A 19,355-nucleotide genomic window follows, 5' to 3' on the forward strand; every position below is an offset into this window, starting at 1 on the left:
TTGATCATCTTCCTCCAGACCCCACTGCTGCCTGGAGAACGTGTGCTGCTTTTCTTTCTGGTTGTTTCCAAGTGGCACCAGGAAAGATGGACAAGCACACTGTTCCTCAGAGCACTGTGCAGCCTGAGTGCCTTCCTCTCAACAAGCCCAACTCCCTCCCTCACACAGCGGAGTGTCCACGTCACCAGAGAGACGTTCCAGGGTCACTGTCATCCTGCCTCCCTCCCTGCAGGAGTTATACTAAGTTTCCTTTAAAAATCACTTTCCTAAATCAGTTAAATAATACTTTGATTAACCAAAAATTGAGTTAATACATGATTTTCAAGGTCATCTCTTATATAAAGTGAAATTCTAGGAATCTAGATCTTCTAGAACCAAATATTTGGGACAGTAGTTCTGGTGGAATACAGTCTGGTTTTCTTCTTTGTTGGTATAAAACTTTTTTTAACAAGTATGTTGTGATGGTTATAATTTGTTGTGTTTTAGAATGTATTTCAGTCATAGGCTCTTCAAGTGCCAAAATATTCATTGTCGGGTTTGTGGTTGCACAGTATTAATTTCATGAATAATGAATTTTAGGACATTTTTAACTTGTAATTTGGGGGGGTGTGGCTCTTCTGGAATCTTTTGGTTTTTAATATGTATTGCCATAGCAATTGTAAACTTTTGTGATTTCACTTTTTAAGAAACACTTTGTGTGGTTTTTGTTTAAAAAAAGAAAAGCATTAAATGTGGTTTTTTTTTTTTTTTTTAACATCCTTGTAACTGCCTGACTTGTAACAATTGATCCAGTGCGTGCTCTCAGAAGTGGTAAACCACAGTGTTTCTTCTAGTCATAATGTAAGGTGTTACCAGGGTAATTTTATAATACAGAGTCACAGAGAATATGTAGATTAACTTTGTGCAAGTTTTGGCAATTTTTCATGAAAGAAATGCAAGCTTTTTTTTTTTTTTAATGCTTCTCAAATTAGGTTTCCACTTGAGTGTATTCCTTTGGCTTTAGCACTATAGTTTTGTGACTACAAAGGAATTTGATGAGTGAGAAAGCTTTAGCAATTTATTTTCTGTAAATTTTTTTTGTTGTTTCTCCTCTCCTAAAGCAAATTGTGCTTAACATGTGTGAACACTGAGCTTAAACAATAGAGAGGAATATTGGTCTGACCCTCCGATAGCTTAAAGTCAGTTCCACTGTTAGAATATATACAGCTGACCCTTGAACAACTCAGGGGTTGAGGCGCCATTGCCCTGCACAGACAAAATTCTACACGATTCCACATCTGCAGATTCAACCAACATGAGCAATGTGTTACTATAGTATTTACTATTGAAAAAAATCCATGTATAAGTGGACCTGTGCAGTTCAGACTTGTGTTGTTTCAGGGTCAGCTGTACCTGTACCTCACAGGAGTGAGGTAGAGACAGGTCAATAGTGTAGATATCCCTGGAATGGTGTATCAGATTGTGCTGGAGGGCGGGGCTAGATGAAGCCCAATTTTAATAAAGTAACAATGGAAGAGCATTTTAGACAGCACCAGCAGTGGCTGCACAGCTGTCCTGCCTGCAGGGCACGCATCTGACTGCACTCAGAGGTCCCTGTGCAAGCCAGGTGATTCGGGGAGACAGGGACCCCTGGGGACCGTCAGAGACGCACCTGTGCCCACCGAGGCTGTGCTTTCCAGGCAGGATTCCCCACAGATGCTCACCCCACCCGGTGCACACGTCTCATTGTCTAACTTGTCTCGTTGATACGTCTGTTGAGTGAACCTGCCAGAATCCCCTGTGGAGCTTACCCAATGGTCATTGAAATGAAATCCAGTTACTTTTTTGCCCTGTATTGAGATTTTGTTTGATTTTTCTTTGAGTTGTTTTCCAGAGATTCTGTAACCACTGATCTTGAGTTATCCATCCTTTATAGAGATGATCAGATTTTATTGAATAATTAAGATTTTGAAAGGTATATATCTCATATCAGTCCTCGCACCTGACTCCCAGTTAATTTCAGTACACAGGATGGCACGGGGAATGGGAACTGTGTGAACACATGGCTGAATTCCCTATTTGAACTCATGTTGCCTCGTCAGTACGATTTTTGGTACTCAAAGTGTGGTTCTCAAACCAACTACATAGGCACCCGCAGGATGCTTGTTAGAAATGCAGAAACTTGAATCCTGTCCCAGACCTCCTGTGCTGTTAGACTGCATTTTCACAGATTCCCAGGTGATTGGGATGCACATTAACGGCTGAGACACACTGCTTTGGGTGCCCTGAAGGGTGGACTGTCTGTTCCAGAGCTCTTGAGAAGGTGTAAGTCATTTTCTGAGGGAACCCTGGGTTTCCCAACTCAGACCAGAAGAACTGTGAAAACAGATGCTACATGGTCAGAGCCAGACCAGACCTGCTCACTGCCTACAGCTAGCTGTCTTGGACCCAGGCTGCCACACGTGAGCCTCAGCAGTCCTCAGACCCATTGCTTGAATACCTCTATTGGCTTAACGCTCTCTGCCTGTCCTACTGTGTGTTTCAGTATTGGGCACCTCTTACTGAGATGCATTCCTTCATGATATTGAGTCCAGATCTACCTCCTCAAAACTTGCACTCAGGACGCCTGCTGGGCGCTTAGTGGGTGCTTGTTGAACAGGCGCTCGACCCGCCCGAGGGCTCTTCAGACTCTCAGACACCTCTCCTGACAGCCTGTGTTTGGGGCCGGAACAGAGGGGCAGTGGAATCTCAGTGGCCATAGGGACAGCATTGAGCTTGTTTGCCCTGATTTAAGTACCAGACAATCACTGTTGATCTACTTCATTGAAATGGCTTTGTCCTTGCTCTTCTGGGTGATACGGTGTTGCCTTTCTGAGTCATTTGGCTTCTGAGGAAAACGCCCTGAAGAGTGTGCATTCTGGCTTGCTGACGGCTGTGATGGGAGGCCTGGCACTGGGGCCTGGCTGTTCCCCTTTGCTCTCTTGCCCTGTACTGTGCACATGAAGATGCTGGAAAAGAGGGCAGTCCTGGTGCACAGCGTATGCGGAGCCATGTGCTGTGGGAGCAGCCCTGCAGAGACATTTGCAGGTCTGAGTCAATTCCAGCCTGACTTTCTCAGTAGAAATCTTAGATAGTTGCTGCTTTGACTGCTTCATGGTATGTCTCCCACCATCTGACAAAGCTCTGGGATTCAGTGTGTCTGCTTTCATTGGATTTCCATATTGAGTACAATTTTACTGAGTTTCTGGTGAGTTGAATGTTGCAAGTTAGCAACGTGTATTATACATGGAACTTCTTAGTAGGACAGTCTTTGTGCCCACTGGGGAAGGACTGCCTTGAAAAGTGATGGGCGAGTCCTGGACAGAGCCCACTGTAAAACTCGGCCTTTTATATTCTGGGTCATGGGCTCCTGATTTGGCTGCAACAGAAGGGGAAGGGTGAGGCAGTGGAGGGTTGGGGGTGCTTTGAAGACGTGCTGAGAGCAGGAGTGCCCAGCTGGTGCTCAGGGGAAAGGAGCCCACACTTTACTGAGATGTTTGGGGACACTGTGTGACACCCATAGCTTAAGGACTGATTGTTCATGAAACATAGCATTAAGCTCCAAGAGAGGAGACAAGATATAAACATGGCCAAAAGAACAGGAGCTTTTGACATTTAAAGAAGTAAATGTCAATAATGTGTAAAAGTGATTGACTTAGAAAGCTGCATGCTCAGTGATGCCGGGTGAACGAAGTGCTGCTGCTTTTAGCGCTCCTTTATGTCTTGTTCAGTCTCCAAGGCCTCAGTGCGGCGGCGCCAGGTGGGCGCGCGGGATGCCGGGCGCGCTGCTGGCAGCGGCCGCTCCCGTGGGCTGGGCACCTCGCCGGGAGAATGTAGAGGAGTCACACGTCCACCCGCCTTCAGGGGGTGTGCAGGGAGAGAGATGGGCGCGGCTGTCTCCAGCACAGGGTCCGGAGCTGCAGGCCCCGTGGTTAGGTGATGATTAGGGACATTTGTTGCTCTTCCAGAAGACCCTGTGCTCCATGTGTGCAGACTTTTGTGCTCACACTGTATCCTGGAGCCCAGCAGAGGGAGTGAGGGAGGGTAACCAACGGCCCAAAGAGGAGCCGAGACCAGCAGGCACTGTGGGAATTTAGGGGACAGTGACTGGTGCCCGAGGGTTGATGGAGAGGTAGAGTTACGGTTGCGTTTACCTCGTAACTCCTCTTTCAGTAAGCCATCAACCGCGTAGGAAACGCACCCGTCCCCTCACTCCGAAGTAGTTGTGTTATCCGCAGTAGATTTGGACTCAAGTTGGGCCATGCCTAAATGTCAGAGACCTTTTTTTCGTTTGTATTTTGTTTTCCTTATTTCCAAATTGTTAGGAATGTCAAGTACCAAATGGTTACTTGTCTTTATATAGGTATGATTTCTTTTAAAATAAAAAAATATGCTAATGTTTACATTTAGGAAATAAGTGCTTTTAACACAAACACAAAATACTCTGACCATGTCAGCAGCTTCCCTGGGAAGTGCTGGCTGCCCCATAAGTAGCCTTGGGCTTGGGAATGGCATTCATCCTAGGGTGGAGAGTTTTGGCTAGAAGGATGGCATTTGGGGAAGTGTAGTTGCAGCAGATTATAGTAGGAAGAAGTTGTCGTTAAAGCACAGCTAGCTATTACCTCTTCACACAGAAACGGAAGGCCACCTAGACCTTGTTTCTTTAAATTCCTCTCCATAGTGGACCATTCTGTATATCCAGCGTAGTCTGGGCCTGTTCTTTCTTGTACCGCAAGGTGACAGAAAAGTAAACCTACCATTAGAACTTCACATATCATAGTTCTTTTGGAAAATTAAGCATGTCAGTTTTAGGAGTATAATAGCATGTGTTTAAGTTTTGGGGACAGTTTTACCTATTAGGGAAAAAAAATACTTTTAAAGGTATTATACATGAGTTATTTTAGCTACACACTTGTCATAAAGTATACCTTGGGAATTGCTTTTCATTTATAATAATTAGGTGCTCGGTGTGTGTAATTGTGTCTAATGAGCACTAATGAGTTTGAGATCTGAATATCCTTATTAGAAAAGTTAATAGAATGAAATGTGTAATTATCAAGTTTTTTTTACACATTTCAGTTTAATTTTCTCTGATAAGTATTTGAGTTGTTTATGTTATAGTGCACTTATGATAATGTAAGAATACTACTATTACATATAATAGTACGAATTTTAAAGAAAGGCTTTGTGATAGTGTTTTATGTATCAAAGATCATGGTTTCATATCAGTTTTATAAGCTGCTATTTATGACATGACTGTAAAGTTTGAGGAAACTGGAAAGAGAGGAACTGTTAGGAATAAGTGGTATGACGTAAAACTTCTGCCATCTGGTGAGTGCTTGCCAAATAAGGACATTTGGATGGATAGACAGATGGACAGATGGAAGTTTGGAGTCATCTCTGTTAACTTTGAAGCCTTTGGGAATGGGGCTCTTTATGTTGCCATAGACTTTCTTTAGTCTTCTGGGATTAGCCTGGAAGATAGGGTAGCTAGAGGGAGCACCCCGCATGCTCACCGCAGGCTGGGCTGGGGGAGTCAGCTCTGATTATCAGTGGTGCTGAGGTGGCGCCTGGATGAACGAATATCCATGCACAGTTGCCAAGCCTCGGTCCATCAGCTTGACCAGTCACTCCGTCAATTACAGTATTTCTTGAACAGCTTTACGTGGCAGAGCTCAGCATGGCACCCTCCTGCATAGGAAATTTATAGGAAAGAAAACTGTAAGTTACATGGTCACTGAATACCGAAGATTTCAAGGAAGTTCAGTTTTGTCATTTGGGAGATCGTGTCATAGATCTTAATTAAGTTATTAATTAGTAACAAAACTGACCCAACTGGGTATCGCCTCTGCTCCTTCTGTTAGGCCTTCTGTACCTGTGCTGGTGAGCAGTGAAGGACCGGGGGTTCCTTAGCTCATCTCGGAGGTGGCTGATGACCCCCAAAGAATCACAGGCTTTCTGTTGTCATATGTTTGCCATTCCTCCAGAACTGACATCTTACGAGGCTGTAGTGTAATGCACACTAATTTTGATGAAGTAATTGCTAATTTCGTCCGTTGCTTTCTAACACAGAAGCTTGAATTTTCTTTAGCTTTTTGCTCCTCAGCTACTGCCATGAAGATTAGATGAATAGAATAGGAGCCTTCTCTCTGCACATCTCTCCTTTCTTGGTAGCCTTGTTCCAGCACTCATGACATATATAGGTGGTCTTCTGATAAAATTTTACTTGCTTTTCAGTAGTTTTTAAACCATTCTTGACTTCTCCCTTTTACTTAACTTTCTTGTTTGTCTGTTTGTTGTTGTAGCCATCCTGGGGTCGCCAGCTAGTGGAATTCAAAACACAATTGGTTCTGTTGGCACAGGCCAACAGAATGCCACTTCTTTAAGTAACCCAAATCCCATAGACCCCAGCTCCATGCAACGAGCGTATGCTGCTCTTGGACTCCCCTACCTGAACCAGCCTCAGACCCAGCTGCAGCCTCAGGTTCCTGGCCAGCAACCAGCACAGCCTCAAACTCACCAGCAGATGAGGACTCTGAACCCCCTGGGTAGGTGAAGGAACTCTCGGGAATTTCTTTGTCCAAATGCAGCACTGGGAATGGCAAGTCTTCCTGGAACCCAAGGCTGTTTCAGTTATTGTCTTTACTTTAAATTCGAATTAATATATGCATATACCACAGTGATAGTATCCTTTAAATGTGAAATTAAAAACTTCCAGGAAAAGGCTAAAATGTTGGGTGCATGGAAGATGTTAGAGGCTTATAAGATGAATAGTATTTGCAGATGAATCAACTTTTTGGTCATTTCTCTCTGGACAGTTTCCATAAATGGCATTTCACATGGCTCAGACTGCAAAATCTCACAAGTTAGTAGTCATTGTACAGCTTGTATCGACTCTCAGTAGACCATTTGTTTGTTGGAGAACTTGAGGGTGGGCTGCAGTTGCTAGCACATCTTGGTTATGGGCTACCTCATGGCTGGAAGTGACTGGCCTGGACATGGGCAGGTTAACAGGAGTCTCAGAATCTCTCTTGTCTTAGACTTCTCTATAAATTAGTATTTCCTAGTGTTATCTTAACCCATTGATTGCCAGTGTTTGGTCATTTGCACATGTATCTCCACAATTTTTGCCATCTCTGCATATTGTTTCCTTAATATTTTTCTTTAAATTGACATAGTCTTTTTAAGCTTAGGCTTAGGCCAGGCAGTTACATCAGTCAAGTCAAGTCAAGGCTGTTATACTAATTTTGTTCTTTCCCTAATAGAGTATTTTAACCTTAAAAATGACTCTTAAAAATGACCAATTAAAGACATCACATTTGTTGCTTTTTGGAAAGCAATTGTCTTCATGTATCTCTGACTCCTGCTGGCAAGGAGACTGGGTTGGAGTCCTGAAACTTGAGTTCTAATCTGACTCCACTTCTATTGATGGTAGAATCTGGGACAAGACTGTTAACCTCTCTGTGTTCCAACTTTTTCTTACTTTAATATGAAGACTAGACAAATTGACCTTTTATGTTTTTACCTGCACTTAATTTCTATGATTTTATTTTCTGATAATGCCCCCAAGAAGCCAAGACCCCCCCAAAACAAAAGATGATGCAAATATATGTGACAAGTCAGCTTACTTGTTTAGGGCATGATATTAATGAAGCCAGAATCAAGATCTGAAGTTGCAGCAGGGAGGGTAGAGCTCAGTGGTAGAGGATGTGCTTAGCATACACAGGGTCCTGGGTTCAATCCCCAGTGCCTCCTCCAAAAATAAATAAATAAATAAACCTAATTACCTCCCCCCTAAAATTAAAAAAAAATTTTTTTAAATCTGAGTTGCAGATGGATCATTTCTGATTTTTTTCCACAGCCATGGAGTGCTTATGTCTCCATAAAAATGCCCTATTTTGGTTATAAAGTACAATGGGAAGGAGCCTGCAACTGAATTTACACATCGATCACTGTTACTGAAAATATAACTCCCAGAGTTCCTGCTATAGTGTTAATATTGTAACTCCTAAGAATCACTTATTTATATGTGATTTGTTTATCTGTTATCAGGACTTTAAAATGTGTATTATAAATTAGGAGTTGGTTGATTTTTTTTTTCTGTCTTTAAAGGAAATAACCCAATGAACATTCCAGCAGGAGGAATCACAACAGATCAGCAACCACCAAACTTGATTTCAGAATCAGCTCTTCCAACTTCCCTCGGGGCCACAAAGTAAGACCCATGTTCCATTTGGCTCTTGTCTGAGTGAAACTAGCACTGAAAGTGGACTGGGGTGCTGTACACCAGGAATTGACACAACATTGCAAACTGACTGTACTTCAATAAAAACATAGCTTAAAAAAAAAAGTGGACTGGGACTCACACGAAACTCTTGATTCTTTCTAAATGTGTGGCAGAGAAAGTAGTTTAAACAGGGCGGGTGGGTACTGTTTCTCTTTCTTCCTTTCTTTTCAAAATCATAAATGTAGAACAGGGAGTAAAGTTTAAAGTCACACGTGGTTGAAGAACCTTAGTTGGATGAAGTGCATTTGAGCCACTTCAGCGGCTGGATGAAGTGTTCTTATCCTTCCCTCAGCCCACTGATGAATGACGGCTCCAACTCGGGCAACATTGGCACCCTCAGCACTATACCAACAGCAGCACCTCCTTCCAGCACTGGTGTTCGGAAAGGCTGGCACGAACACGTCACTCAGGACCTGCGGAGCCATCTGGTGCATAAACTGTACGTGGCCACCTCACCCATCATTCACATGTGATGGAAACATTTTGTGGCTAATGGCGATGTGACAGTTTTACAGGTTCATCAGTGTCTGATTTACTTCCTAAGTGGTGTCCTGGGCCCCAGGTGACAGTACCCTAACAGCTAATGCATGTCACATGCTTGTTAAGGGAGGCCAGAGAATCCTAGACCCTGTATCCCTGGTGGGTGGCACCAGAGCTTCTGTGGCTCTGCCCTGCAGAGGAGCATGAACCATGTCTCAAAGGACCAGACCTGTTTTCGGAGCTCTGGGATACACTTTGGGAGCTGGGATTAGCTCAGAAGCCTTGCATTATTTTATGGCTCAAAATTATAGTTGTGGAGACCATGAGAATTGGCAGGATTTGGGCCTCATGAATGCAGACAGCACGACAATACCATCATACAGTCACTTAACATACAGGAAGTTAGTAGTTAACTTTCTCTGGCTAGTTAAGCTGAATTGAAGATGTGGTTAATCAACTCAGTTCCCTTAGGGGTTCCCCCCACCACCACTATTTTAATCAAAATTTTTATAAGAAATAGTTTAATACTAGAAATTCTTTAAATGATCTGGCAGCTGTTGTTAATAGCAAAATATTGGTATGTTTGACTTGGAGATAAATTGGCAGGTCAGTATTGTCTCTAGAGAGTGGCTTCACTTGTGTAATCGTAAACTAGGAGAAAGAGATTTGGGGGTTCTCTCAACAAGGTGTCGTCCCCATAGGTAGATGGTTCTGTTTCGTTTCTTTCTGTGTAACGTACAAAATGGCAGGATATTGATGTTGTTTTGAAAGTAAATTGAGAGGGTGCATTGTCCTTTCAGTGTCCAAGCCATCTTCCCGACACCTGACCCCGCAGCCCTGAAGGACCGGCGCATGGAGAACCTGGTGGCCTATGCCAAGAAAGTGGAAGGGGACATGTATGAGTCCGCCAACAGCAGGGTAGGTGCCACCTGTGTTCCTGCCCGTGCAGCACCTGTGGGAGCTGCCACTGCACCTGTCTGGCTTGTTGTCTGGAAAGGGGGGTATGTATTAGTCTGGTAGACTCATCACTTGAGGGCACTGACCAGGGAAACTTCCCAGTTAAGACATGAGGCCCCTTCACAGCTCTCTCGGCTTATTACAAATGTCTCCACAACAGCAGTAAATGAGGTATATGGAATTGTGTTTCATCCATGGGTATACTCTATAGTGGGCCTTGTTTTCCGTGCTTGTAGTCTGTTACTGTCAGCGTCAGTGAAGAGGTTCAACTGTGGAATGAACTGTAATGAGCACTTAGTGCCTACTGTGTGATAAGTCCTGTTAACATCACTGGGCATGGATTTATCAGTTAGAAGTGCTGAATGTACTTAATTAAATGTACTTAATTAAAAAGTTCATTAGTTTGTTAGAACATACAAAAACATCATTTGTTTGTTTTTAACAAATAACTAGTATTGAATGTTAACTGTTTTTTAGGATGAATACTATCACTTATTAGCAGAGAAAATCTACAAGATACAAAAGGAACTAGAGGAAAAACGGAGGTCGCGTTTACACAAACAAGGCATCTTGGGTAACCAGCCAGCCTTGCCAGCCCCCGGGACGCAGCCCCCTGGGATACCACAGGCACAACCTGTGAGACCTCCGAGTAAGGAATTCATTTCCTTTACTAGCCCTTAGTCTGTTTCCTTGTTTTTCCTTCTGTGTTTGGGGTGTATTTCTAAGCATGAAGAATTACATTCTCAGGAAGCCTGCACTTTGGAAACTGTATGGTAATGACCATGACCTTCTCCAGTGGCCTGTGGTTTAGCCATTGAGTCTCCCTCCTGCAAAGGCCCTTTAAGGGTGTGCTGGCATCAGAATGCACAGTGCTTTTTGGACCTGTGGACTGGTTTTCTGTTTAAGTTTGAAGGATTGTTTTAAATAACTCATTTTTTTCCTGCTGTTTTAGATGGGCCCATGTCCCTGCCAGTGAATCGCATGCAGGTTTCTCAAGGTATTTAACTACTGTTGTGAATTCATGTTTTGGTTTAACACTCAACAGCCACACAGTTTATTGGTTTGTTTTCTTCCCTCTGTAGTTCTTTGTAGCTCCTTCTCTTATTCCTCCCATTCCTTTTTGCTGTTGAGCAGAGTTCATGTCCGTTGACATATGAATATTTGTTGCATGTGAAGGTTTTGGAGATCATAGGAAAGCTCTCCAGGGAGATCAGAAGTAGGAGTTAACTTTTTTTTTTTTTTTGGATGATAGAAGATATTGTTCTGAGGAAGAATCTCCAAAGAAAACCTTGTAGGTGGGAAAAGAAACATTTCTGAATGCTTGAAAAGAGAGCATCAAGCCCATCTTGGGGCAGGAGCACTGCTGGGGGGGCGGGGAGGCCACGGTGCCTGCTCTGGGCCCTCAGAGCACAGGAGCCACGCCTGCCGGGGTCGGCAGAGGGGAGTTTGTGCTCAGAGAATCCTCATCAGGCTGGGCTACTGGCAGCTGAACAGCTTTCAGAGGTTCTTCCTCAAGTCAAAATTCTCTCTGTTGTTGATGGTTCAAGCAGTCATTTGAGTTTAGGGGTGAGGGTCGCTTCACAGCTTTTACTGCTCTTGAACAGTAGTATGTTTTTACAGGCTGTGAAATCAGGTGGTGACATTATCTAGAAGATTCCAAAGCATGGCCTTGCTACTGTGTGTAGAGTAGTTTGGGAGGGGAGAAGAGATCATTTTAAAAGTTGTGGTAATCACAGGGGGAGGCTGTAGCTGTGTGGTAGAGCGCCTGCTTAGCATGCACAAGGTCCTGGGTTCAGTCCCCAGTGCCGCCATTAATTAATTAATTAATTAAACCTAATCCCCCCCAAAATAAAAAAAAATTTTTTTTAAGTTGTGGTAATTATATTGCATACTGAATAAAAGCTTGTAGATAAACTGATACTGTGAAGGAAACTTCTCAGGGACTTGGTTAGGTGGATTGGAGGCGTGAAAGAAATCAAGAAGTCAGAGAAAGAGAGCCTTAGGAAAGGGGCAAGTCCTGTGTCCGGGATGACGTGGAAGCTTCTGCTGGTCTGGGATCTGATGAGGTGGCTGCTGAGCAGAGTGCTGAGGAGGGGTCTTATAACGAAGTGCTCACATGCCCCCTACCCACACACACACATCTAGGTCTTTTCATGGTTCCGTTTCTTCGTACATCTTTTTCTTAAAATCTTCTCGTTAATAAAATCCTCAAGGAGAGGGGACACTTTTGTACTGTAGGCTTCCTGGCAAGTCCTGGGCCTGTGCTGGCACCTAGTTACATAGGGTGACATTTCCAGGTGGTGCTGAGGGAGGCACACGTTGCCACCCTCTCACACTATACCAGCATTGAGGCAGCACCTCAGGGATTCTGTTAAATGCCAGTGTCAGTCCTGAGACTCAGTAAAACCAGCATTTATTTTAAGTAGAGCTTGGAGTTAACAAAGTATCATGGGAAATGACGAAGAATGAGACTCTATGGTCTTGGAGACGCTTAGTGGCTGTGAGGTGTCTTTCATGGTGTGACATTCCGGCGGACTGCAGGCACCCCTGGGAAGGCGAGGGGAGCCGAGAAAATGAGATCTTTCCAGTCTGAAGAGGAGGCTGAGGTTGAGAACTGCTGACCCTTGGGCACTTTCTAAACATTTAACATACTTGCAAAATTAAAACCCCATTTTGAGTCTTACCCCAAATTCTGATAATAAACATAAACCCAGCTGAAGAGCTGGAAGGCCTGAGGTGATGGGAACAGGCTTCCTGCAGGAGAGGAGACAGGAGTCAGGGTCTCCAGAAGGCTTTGAGGGGTTGGTTCAGACGGGTGCCCTGGCCTTAGTTGACCTCCTCCAGCAATGGTGGGAGCCCCTTCCCCACACCGCCTCCCTCTGCTTTGTCACTTTGAAGCTTTGGTGCCGAGTGACCCGAGCTCCCCAGCCTTGTCGGCTCTCACTTACCTGACTTTCTGCCTTCATCTCCTCATGCTCCCTACCTCCCGCCCCACCATCTTGTCCTCACCATCACTGCATTGCTGCCATTTTTCCTGGACATGAAAAGTCTATTCCTGAACCATCTTTTCTGATTAACTGTTTGCCTTTCAATCGTATATGCAGTGTGTGTGTTCCATCTTGTTTTGCTTAGAGTTTATTGGGTGAGTTGTAATTTGTTTTCCTGTGGGTGCTCTTCCTAATGAACCATTGTGGGTACATTTACAGGGATGAATTCATTTAACCCAATGTCCTTGGGGAATGTACAGTTGCCACAAGCTCCCATGGGACCGCGTTCAGCGTCCCCCATGAACCACTCTGTCCCGATGAACAGCATGGGCTCCGTTCCAGGGGTAAGTGCCTCTGCTGCCTTGGCTGTGCCGAGGAGGCCTGGCTGCAAGGAGGGAGATTGTCTAAGCGGTGCAAGTTGAAGGCTGTCGGGGAATCCTGCAGTCCTTGTTCCTTTGGATTTGGGTTTTGCTTTATTTCCATCATCTCTTTCTCTCTTTGGTCTTTATTACTGCAAGAATTATTTGACCGTTATTTTTTTATTGAAATGACAAATTCATAGGAACCTGTGACTCTGTGAGAAGATGGGAGTTCTGAGGATGGGGTAGGCAGATACGCGGCCGAGAGGGGTGTGTCAGCGTCTGTTGACTCCTGGAGCTCACTCTCCTGAGGCTGCTTTCTAAATGCTTCAGAGAGCTCATAAAAGGCCTGCTTGAACTTGAAACTGTGGCACACTATTGATTTCTGTTCAGAGGACTCTGTGGCACTGGCTCACGAGAGACCTAGTGTGAGAAAGCATGCCGAGTGCCTCGGAGCCAGACGCCTTATCCAGTGGTGGCTCTCTTCCTGCGAGAGAGGACGATTTGAAGATTTCTGTCTCCTAGTTTGTCTTGAATACTGGTGCTCGAACCCCTCTGAACTCGCAATGATGCTTGTTGTCTTGTAGATGGCCATTTCTCCTTCCCGAATGCCTCAGCCTCCGAACATGATGGGTGCGCATGCCAACAACATGATGGCCCAGGCGCCTGCACAGAACCAGTTCCTGCCACAGAACCAGTTCCCGTCATCCAGCGGGGCGATGAGTGTGAACAGTGTGGGCATGGGGCAGCCGGCGGCACAGGCCGGAGTGTCACAGGTACTGTTCCCGTTGGAGCTGTGAGCCACCTACACGGATGCAGCCCCAGCTCCCTGCTGCCCTGAGCATGTCTCAGTTCATGGGTATTAGAACTCTAGACTAAACATTTTCTGTACTAGCATCTCTTGATTTTTTCCCCTTTCTGTCCCATCATTTTTACCTTGTTTGAAATTACTCTTACTGTCTTGGGGTAAACTTCATGCAGAAGTGGAATGGATTATGGTTTTTTGATTTGTGTGCTTTTGTGTTTTTGTTTGGAGTTTTTAGTTGTCACTTTCTTGGTCTTTATTTATGTGTTTTAAATTCTAAGTTTCACATGTGATCCTGAGAGACATTGGATTTTAAGGATGGAGTGGAGAAGGGCCCCATGAATTCACTCCTAGTGATTTGGTCTTTGTATCTGATTGCCTGTCTATGTGAACTGCCTAGGTGGAATCCAGCTAACTGGATCATTTGAGTATTTCTTTTCTTGTTGAATTTTTTTAATTATTCAGTCTAATGCTGGGGAGAACTATTTTCCATTCATTTTACTGCCTTTTCCCCCTTTTGTTGGAGTACATCAGATTTCCGCTGTATATAAATGTACATGTATTCAAAATAGGCCAAATATTCCCCCCAAAGACAAGATTCATTATTTAATTTTTAACATAAAATAACATTAAATAAAAGACATTGATTACATTAGATTTACATACTAAGTATTTATTAATTAATTCTTAATTTCCGTAACATTTCATTGCTCTGAAACAGGGGTCAGCAGGTTTGTCCTATAAATATTTTCAGCTTTGTAGACCATGAAGTCTTGGCTTTACATACTCTACTCCACTGTGGTGGTGCAAAGGCACCCATAGACAGTACATTCACATAAGTGGATGGGCAGAGCTGCGTGCCAGTGAAACTTTATTGACAGAAGCTAGCAGCTGGCTGGACTTGGCCTTGGGCTGTATGTAGTTTGCAGATCTCCACCTTAGACCAGTGATTCAGAATAGCTCTGTATAGGTCCGCAAATAATTCTAAAGCGGGTCCCTAGTTGAGAACCACTGCATTGAAACATTTCAGTGTTTGAATAACTAATTTTTAGAGAAGGCTCAGACCTTTTCCAGTGGTCTGAGCTGTGGGTGAATGTTGTGGAGCACGAAACTAGTAATTGAAGTGTGTATGTGTTTGTTTAAGCCAGAGATTTCCGCACTTGTGTAAATCAAAGCATGAGAAACAAGTGCACATTACTGTAAGTGTACAGATTGATGAATTTTTATGAATGGAACGTTGCTGTACAGTCAGCAGACCTCATCAAGATACCATGATTAGATTTCATATATTTAATTCTTTAAATTCTGTTACCACATTTTCAAATGGAGGAAATAATTTTAACATACTCTGTTCCATCTGTTAGGGACAAGTGCCTGGTGCTGCTCTTCCTAACCCTCTGAACATGCTTGGGCCCCAGGCCAGCCAGCTGCCTTGCCCACCAGTGACACAGTCACCTTTGCATCAGACGCCACCTCCTGCTTCCACGGCCGCGGGAATGCCATCTCTCCAGCATCCAGCAGCACCTGGGATGACTCCTCCCCAGCCAGCAGCTCCCACCCAGCCATCGACTCCTGTGTCGTCTTCCGGGCAGACCCCTACCCCGACTCCCGGCTCAGTGCCCAGTGCTAGCCAAACCCAGAGCACCCCTACGGTCCAGGCAGCAGCCCAGGCCCAGGTGACAACACAGCCTCAGACCCCAGTCCAGCCTCCGTCCGTGGCCACCCCTCAGTCGTCACAGCAGCAGCCGACACCTGTTCATGCCCAGCCCCCTGGCACACCGGTGAGCCCCTCAGTCTGTCATCTTCTGGCCAAGACTCTTAGATGAGAACTTTCCCGTTAAAGCAGTGGCATAAAGTCACTGAAAGTCTTGGTGCAGTCACAAGACCAGCACCCTAATCGAACCATAATGAGCTGTTCTATTCCAACATTGGCTCCAGACGCTGTGTCCAGCAGGACGTGACTTATGATTATCTTCTCTAATTAAATGGGTTTATAGAAATCAGCCAGTAAAAGGATTCATACGTGGGTCCTCTGTAGAATTTTTAAGCTGTCTGTCCATAGGAGCAGCGTGTTCCCCATTATCTGTCCTAGACTGACGCCTGCTGAGTTTGCATAGTTTTTCTCCTTTGTCTTGAGAACTAGGTACACGAGTCAAGTTCCTAATTATATGTACTTTGACCTATATTCAGGCTAGAAGCCTTTTCTTTTTCATGACAAAAGGCACACCCAGGCTAACGGTTCCTGTGGCTCAGATCTACCCATCCCTCCAGAGAGGGGAAAGTGGCAGGATCACTTCGCGTCCCGTGTCCCACGTCCCATGCTCTGCTGATGATGCCTGGCCTGGTGCTCTCCCAGACTGAGCTGTCCCCACTGACGCAGGGGCCTGAGGCTGCCTTTGCTCACCTCCGCATTCCTTCCACAGTTATCACTGAAATCTCACGGTCTGTTTTCTTATCAGTCCAACTTGAAAACCTCCTTCCCCCCGAAATACATTATTTGTGGGGACTGAGGATATTTATAAAATGTCGAAATTAATCCCAACAGCAACCCCAAGATGACATTACTGTTTATAGTTCTCCATAGGGAGTGTGCTTATTTATCCTTATTTTATACTTCTTATCTCTAAATAAGACCCTTTTGTAATTTTACATTTTCTTTTGTTTGTTTACTTTAAACTACTTTGGGTAAATCTTTGAAAATTTAGAATTCTTTTAGGAATTCCTTCTCTGAATATTTGTTTACTTCTCTGCCCCTCTTCCCTACAGTTAACAGGCCAGTTGTACATTCTTGCCCCAGGTAGGCACTTTATGCCTTCCTGCAGTATATAGACTTACATGTTTATAATTCAGCCTTTTACTGTAACCATTAGTGTCATTATTGGAGGGGATTAAATTTAAAATTGGAAATTCTGTGACTTGCATAGAAAACTCCCCCAGAATAATTTTATATCAAAGTGTTGAAAGCTCTGCTCTTCTGTCTTTGCATTATTGGCAAGAAGTCAGTTGTTTTTCTGCCTAACGTTGACTTCCTCTGGAGCCCCTATTTAACTCCTGTTCTTCAGGTGTCTCAGATCGGGGTGCCTGTTAGCTTAGTAATGAGAAAGTTACAATGAAACTATATTGGATGTGCATCAGGCTTTGAGATCATTTATAGTCTCTTGTTTACCAAGATAAATGATTTGGGTTTCTCCACAGCTTTCCCAGGCAGCAGCCAGCATTGATAACAGGGTCCCCACTCCATCCTCAGTGGCCAGTACCGAAACCAACTCCCAGCAGCCAGGACCTGATGTACCAATGCTGGAAATGAAAGCTGAAGTCAAGACCGAGGACACCGAGCCTGATGCCAGCGAACCCAAGGGAGAGCCTGGGTCTGCGGTAGGTGCCTTTCCTGAGAGTGACAGATGTGCTGCGCACATGGAGGCCCGAGGGTCCACCATAGATGTCCCTGCTTTTTGTTTCAGTGTCCTGTTTGATTATGCTTCATGTAGGAAATCAATTAAAAACAGATCACCTACTTATTTTTAGATATTAGTTACAGGTTTTTTAAATTTTGCCAGCAGTGAAGAGCACTGGCATGTATTTTAATTGTTTGAATTATCCGACAGCTTTTTATAGTCATTTGTCATTATTTTATAGTTCTACAGAATTAGACTATGCAAGGGATGTATTCTTTTACTAATTAATCTGTGGCAGAAGTTGGAAACTGACTGACTGTGGGTTGAATCCAGCCTATAAGTCTGTTTTGGTTGACCCACACAATATTTTTAAAGTCAGAAATTACAAGAGTCTAAATTTCTGGCTTTTCTTGAAAAATGAGAAGCTCTGCCACCACTGTGTTTGCATTCCTGTGTGGCTGCAGTCTGGATGGGAGCACCAGCCGTGGCTATTAGATGGGTCATGGGCCCTCTGGTTCACTGGAGTCTCCACTCCTCCCTACTGCCTCACTCCACGCCTCCTGCTGCTCTCATTTACTTCACCTTCCTGGCCCTCCGAGCAGTTGGAGTTCTGATCCCTCCCCCAATATTTGAGGTGATTCTTGTTCCAAACTAGAAATACCTGTATGTAAAACCTCTGAGGAGATAATAATGTATATACAGTGTATATACGAGTTTTTTAAGCACTCTAGCATGTAAATTTTATTTAATTTTTAAGACTATAGTTACACTGGTATTGTGTTAAAAGTGACTCCACCCCTTCTTGTGGGAGAGAAAAGAAATAATCAGTGCAGCTCTGACTAGGGAAGGGCTTTAACAAGCCCAGGTAGATTTTTAAGAGTCTTCCAGTAAGGCTGAGTTAAAATACAGGTCTTTGATTTTCATATATCATTATCTGTAATTTGGTTTTTCTCAAGATGATGGAGGAGGATTTACAAGGATCTTCTCAAGTTAAAGAAGAAACAGACCCAGCAGAGCAGAAATCGGAACCAATGGAAGTGGATGAAAAGAAACCTGAAGTGAAAGTCGAAGCTAAAGAGGAAGAAGAGAGCAGCGCAAATGGGACGGCCTCTCAGTCAACTTCTCCTTCGCAGCCTCGCAAAAAGAGTATGTCGTGTTCTTTGAGCTTCCTAAACAGTGCTGCTTTTCTATTGTGTTGTGATTCTATACTGTGGATTAAAAGCTAAAGCAGAAGAAAAAGCTAAAGCAGAAAAAAAAAAATTCCATCCCTCCTTTTACCCTTGCCTGCCATTCCCTGAGTTTTAGAAATGGTGGCAGTAAGCTGACTCCCGGGCGAGGGCCCATGGGGTCTATGCTAGGGACGAGAAGCGAGCTGAGTCTCCAAGGGGCAGCGCGCAAGCAGCCTGTCTGGGTTGGTGCTGACTGTACTTGGCAGGCCACGGACAACCACTGATGTATTCAAGCGAGAAGGTGATTGGAAGCTTGAGGTTAGGGAAATTATCACCATGGCAACGTGTATGCACTGGAGTTTGTAGGTTTCTTCTGATACGGACAGAAAACTAGGTGCCCAAAGTCACGGGATAGGAGAGAGAATCTGACTAGTGCAGCAAGAAGGGGCGACAGGATAAGCCAGCCTCACAGTGGAAGTTGGATAGAATCCATTTGAGATGTGTCCAAAGTAAGGAGGTAACAGGGAGTCAGAAATTTGTCAAGAGACCCTTGGAAATGTGAGACGGGGCTCAGGTAGTTGAGGGCTGCTGGTGATGCACTTAGGAAGGATGGCAGAATAATGTTAAAGGCTCATACCGTGTAGATTTGCTGCTAGAAGAGACCCTGGAGATCATGATACGGCAGGTCTCAGACCTCTTTATATTCCTAAAAATTGAGGACGCCAGAGAAGTTTTTGTTTGTATGGATTATCTGTCACTATTTACCCTATTAGATTTTTTAAAATATTTAATCTATATAAATGCAAATCTGTTACATGGCATTCATAAATAACACATTTTTATGTAAAATAACTTTCAAAACAAAAATAGAGTAGTGACATTTTCTGTTACAGTTTTA

The 19,355-nt window shown here is 44.1% G+C and overlaps 1 protein-coding gene across 1 annotated transcript in view; it reads left to right on the top strand.

Moving 5' to 3' along the window:
- The window catches only part of CREBBP (CREB binding lysine acetyltransferase), a 118,209-nt gene that overhangs the window by 67,830 nt on the left and 31,024 nt on the right, over window positions 1–19,355 (top strand). Inside the window, exons 6-16 of the mRNA XM_074346399.1 lie at window positions 6,324–6,566; window positions 8,131–8,233; window positions 8,598–8,744; window positions 9,586–9,703; window positions 10,220–10,391; window positions 10,695–10,739; window positions 12,949–13,073; window positions 13,676–13,864; window positions 15,258–15,674; window positions 17,089–17,268; window positions 18,245–18,434. Of these exons, the coding sequence (XP_074202500.1) occupies window positions 6,324–6,566; window positions 8,131–8,233; window positions 8,598–8,744; window positions 9,586–9,703; window positions 10,220–10,391; window positions 10,695–10,739; window positions 12,949–13,073; window positions 13,676–13,864; window positions 15,258–15,674; window positions 17,089–17,268; window positions 18,245–18,434 (1,929 nt within the window). The remainder of the gene's footprint in view (window positions 1–6,323; window positions 6,567–8,130; window positions 8,234–8,597; window positions 8,745–9,585; window positions 9,704–10,219; window positions 10,392–10,694; window positions 10,740–12,948; window positions 13,074–13,675; window positions 13,865–15,257; window positions 15,675–17,088; window positions 17,269–18,244; window positions 18,435–19,355) is intronic.

Source organism: Camelus bactrianus, chromosome 18, assembly GCF_048773025.1.
Source record: "Camelus bactrianus isolate YW-2024 breed Bactrian camel chromosome 18, ASM4877302v1, whole genome shotgun sequence".
Classification (NCBI taxonomy): domain Eukaryota; kingdom Metazoa; phylum Chordata; class Mammalia; order Artiodactyla; family Camelidae; genus Camelus; species Camelus bactrianus.